This window comes from Hydra vulgaris, chromosome 10, assembly GCF_038396675.1.
Source record: "Hydra vulgaris chromosome 10, alternate assembly HydraT2T_AEP".
Lineage (NCBI taxonomy): Eukaryota > Metazoa > Cnidaria > Hydrozoa > Anthoathecata > Hydridae > Hydra > Hydra vulgaris.
The window spans coordinates 3,921,386-3,925,630 of NC_088929.1; the positions used below are offsets into that span (position 1 = coordinate 3,921,386).

General features: G+C 24.4%; 1 protein-coding gene across 1 annotated transcript; it reads right to left on the reverse strand.

The window, feature by feature from the left end:
- Window positions 1–216: 216 nt before the first annotated feature.
- On the reverse strand, window positions 217–3,915 carry LOC101236724 (uncharacterized). Its single transcript, XM_065807088.1, has 3 exons — window positions 3,500–3,915; window positions 1,523–1,638; window positions 217–728 (listed from the first exon to the last, which is right to left on the reverse strand). Exons 1-3 carry the CDS (start codon window positions 3,567–3,569, stop codon window positions 351–353), a joined length of 564 nt encoding a protein of 187 aa, XP_065663160.1. The 5' UTR covers window positions 3,570–3,915; the 3' UTR covers window positions 217–350.
- Window positions 3,916–4,245: the final 330 nt, after the last annotated feature.

Consider the following 4,245-nt stretch of genomic DNA (forward strand, 5'->3'; position numbering starts at 1 on the left):
AAAAATTTTAATTTTTGTGACTTAGCGCGTTTTGCAGATGGGCTCATCGTATATTGTTAAAAAAAAAAATTTTTTATAACATTTTTTAAATTATATTATTTGATTATAAATTTATAAATAAATTCTATTAACAACATCTGTTAAGATTAAATAAACTTTGTTAAAATAAAATAAAAACGTTAAACACAGTTTAAGTAAAAGACAAAACAATTAAAAATGAGTGACGTCGCATAAATCTGTTTTAAAAAAAGCCCTATAATGATTACTTATTTCATTGAAAAGTAAAAGATATCTTAAGTATTTGGTTGATTTACTTTTTAGAAAAAAGATTTATGTCTTAATAATAATTTTTAAAAGGTAAGCATTTTACGTAGTATACTTGGCGCTTTTTTCACGGGGGACGTTTTCACAGTTTTGCTTCTTCTTCTTGTTTTAGAGACTATTTCAATGCAAATGTCTTTAAACAACTCTTTGACTAGTTTGAGATCGTTTTGCGCAGAAAGTTCATACATTTTACAATCATATTTGTTAGCAAGTTTTATGCAGTCAGTGAGTGATACTTTACGATTAAGTTCGTCTTTATTGTTAACAACTAGCACAATTGGAGCTTGCTTAAGTGTTATTTCTTTTGCTCGCATAATAAAATCTTCTGCATACATAAATGAAACTAAACTGCTGGTGCTTACCATAATTACAATGCCATGTGCCCATGAAGTAACTGCTTCGTTCTAAAATAACAAAACAACAATTAAAAACTTCAATCCTTTTTTGCTTAAGAAAATTTTAATTCTTTAGTTAAATATAGTTCAGTATTTTATTTCTAAACAAAATATAAAAACTTGAAAAAAAAATGGGAGTGAGGTGGGACCACAAGTACGGGTTTAGCCTACCCCTAGGTAGTTGTTTCTGTTTTTTTTGGTAAACTTTATGAGGTTTTTCCTGCTTTTTAGGTAAACTTCAAAACTACTTTAAAGAAAATAAAAGTAGTTCTGGGCTGGAAATTTGATTATTTACTAAATAAATCGCTTATAACTGCATTTTTGCAAAATATATACAGTATAGCTTATAAATTTAAATATCGTTTGGAATAATCTATAGAATGCTTAGAGGACACCTATATATTTTTAAAGAAACATTTGAAAAAAGTTTTAATGAGATTTAAAGATGTTTTTAACTTATTTTTAACAAATTATCGTATTGTTTATTACATCTATAAGTTCAAATAATATCAAATTATTAAAACATGGGACTATTTATCTTAAAGTCTTTAATACGACTTTTAAAAATTTACACTGGATTCTAGCAATTTTTTCGAAAAATATTTTTAGCAGTTACTTTTATTTGTAAATGTCCTCGATGTAACAACTTTTCAGAATATATTTATTTTGATTCGAATTTTTAGAAATTATAAAGTCTCTAATAATTTTTGCGCTCAATGTGAGTAGAAAAACACACTTATCTATCCGTCCAATTTAAAATTTTTTTTTTTCTGACTTTTTTATTAGAATAAAATCATGCTTACCCTTCCGTCCGATTCAACAATATTTTGTCTGACTTTTTTATCAGAATAAAAATCTTCTTTTAAGTGAACAGTTAGGTCTTCAGAAAGTAAACTTCCAAATAATGTTTGAATCAATGCTAAAATTAAAAAAATGACTTTTATTCTATTTTATACTTTATATATATTTTTATTGTATTTTCATTTATTTTACCTGCTTTTATGTACATTTAATAATTTTTTTTTCATTATATTTTATTTTAGAATTTTATTTTAATTACAATAATTTTCATTATATAAGTAAAAAAGTTATGACTTGAAAAATTTTATTAAAACGCAGGAAGAAAACCTGCCACTTAAATTACTATTTCTTTCTTTAAATAGTAAACTAACCAAAAAATAAGAATGTTCAAAGTACCTAGGAGTCTAGTACCTAGGAGTCAATGTAGATGAAAACTTATCTTAACTTTTCCACATAAAATACATTGAATCAAAAATTAAAAAAACTGTTGGTACAGTGTGTAGAGTTAGTCCTTTAATTAATACTTAAAGTCTTGAATTAATATACTTCAGCCTAATTCATAGCTATATTAATTATGGTAACATTGCGTGGGCAAGCACACAAACCTCTAAACTTAAAAGGATATTTAACGTACAAAAACATGCTTGGAGAATTATTTACGGAAAAAACAAATTTAAGCATGCAAAGGCATTAATGAGAGAAATGAGGATGATGAATGTATATGAGATAAATACATTTCAACACATGATCTTTATCTATTATCACTTAAAAAATCTCACACCGAAAAACCTTGAAACAAAATTTAAAATAAATTAAAACGATAACTTTTCTCTGCGATCAAACGAAAGGCTCACATGCATATGACCTCGTAAACTAACTAAATACAAAGAAAATAGTATAACATATCGAGGGCCTAAGATGTGGAACAGTTTTAAAAATAACCACATCAATATAGTAAAAACAGTAAACTCATTTAAGTTTTATACAAAAAAGAAACTTTGAAATCAAATGACAGCTTTGAAAATTAACATATACACTATCGTTTTTTTTAATATATACACTATCGTTTTTAAACTTGATATATTCAAAGGAATTTATTCCTCTTATTATCTTTTTATCTTTCTTTTTTTTTTTTTCTTTTTTTTTACGGTGTTTGTTATTTTTTTAAATATTTTAACGGATTTTTTTTTTTTTTTTTTTTTTTTCTTATATTTTATTATAATAACTTCAGTTTCTTTGCACTTGTTAAAGCTCACATAGGGGCTCTATGAAAAGATTGTGGTGATTCTGGTCATCAATATCTTTTTTGAGCCCCTGTCTGTTTATATAAATATATATTTTTCTTTTTTTTACGGAGTAATTTTTCTATATTATTTTATGAACAGCAAAATATATGAAAGAAAGAAAAAAAAAATTTTTTCACAATTTTTAATAAAGATATCATTTATATTTCACATTTTTGTTTAAAAAAAAATTTACGAGTTTATATAAAAAGTAATAGCAAACAGTATTTAGTACGTATATTGCTTCAAAATATTATTTGAAATTGAAATCTCACTAATTTAAGTATCCAGACTTTATTTATGGGAAATATTCTCAAGCATTAAAATATATTTAGATAATAAAAAATTTAACCATTTTAGATAAATTTAAAAACAAATCTAAACTAAGCTGGGTTTAAAATTTTTCTTATATATATATATTTATTTATTACTATTATTATTATTATAAACATAAAAAAAAGATTTATAAATTTTTATATTCATTTTACTTTTTTATAATTTTTCAAAAATGCCACACACAAGTCAACATTTTATTTCACTTTAATTGTTTATTACATTATTGTATTATTTTTTTTAATTTCATTTTATTTTGTTGTTAAACAGTGTTTAAAAAGCAAACATTATGATAAGGGAATTAGGTTTTTAATACTGGTAGCATAGAAGGTGAAAATTATTACATTAATTTAAAACTCTTACTTGTTTTTCCTGTTCCTTTAAACCCATTGACTGTTAAACGAATATTATAACCAAGGGAATTAAGACTCATTGTTGGATGTTTGTGATATATAAAAGTCTTGTGGATGATTTTATGTTTTTAAATAAGTAAGATTTTTTCTCTTGCTTTAAAAGTCAATTTAGAAACCGAAACTTAAATAAGAACGTCGGAATTTTATAAGGAGCACAATCAGCAACTAGAGATATTTGAAATATAAGGCATCGTGAAGTTAATGAAATAAGACTGATATTTATATTTCGTTATGTAAACAAATCGTTAATAAAAAAAGAAACCAGAAATCTTTTTTTCTTTGTATTTTTTTTGTTTTTTGTTTGCTTTCTTTGTTGTTGTTGTTTTTTCTTTTATTTGAACTTGCGCCTGTATCAGGTTTGAAGTCTTTATGTTTAAAGTTTCAACTCACGCGTTTTGTTGTCACGTCAACAGTTTGTGCTTTGACTACCGTTTACTTACGTCAAACATTTCAACTAATAGTGACGTATTTTTAATAGAATTTTAATTTACAAAGGTCAGTCTGTTTATTCCAGGACATAAAAACTTTTCACAAGTTAGTTAACTTTTTATTAAATATTTCCGATTACTTTAATTTCTCTAAAAACCAACATCAAACAAGATAAAAAATGCTTGATTAGCTCATAAAAGCTTATAAGGGGCTTATACAAAAATTAGGCTATTAAAAATTAAGCTTATAAAAAATTTATAGTAAAGT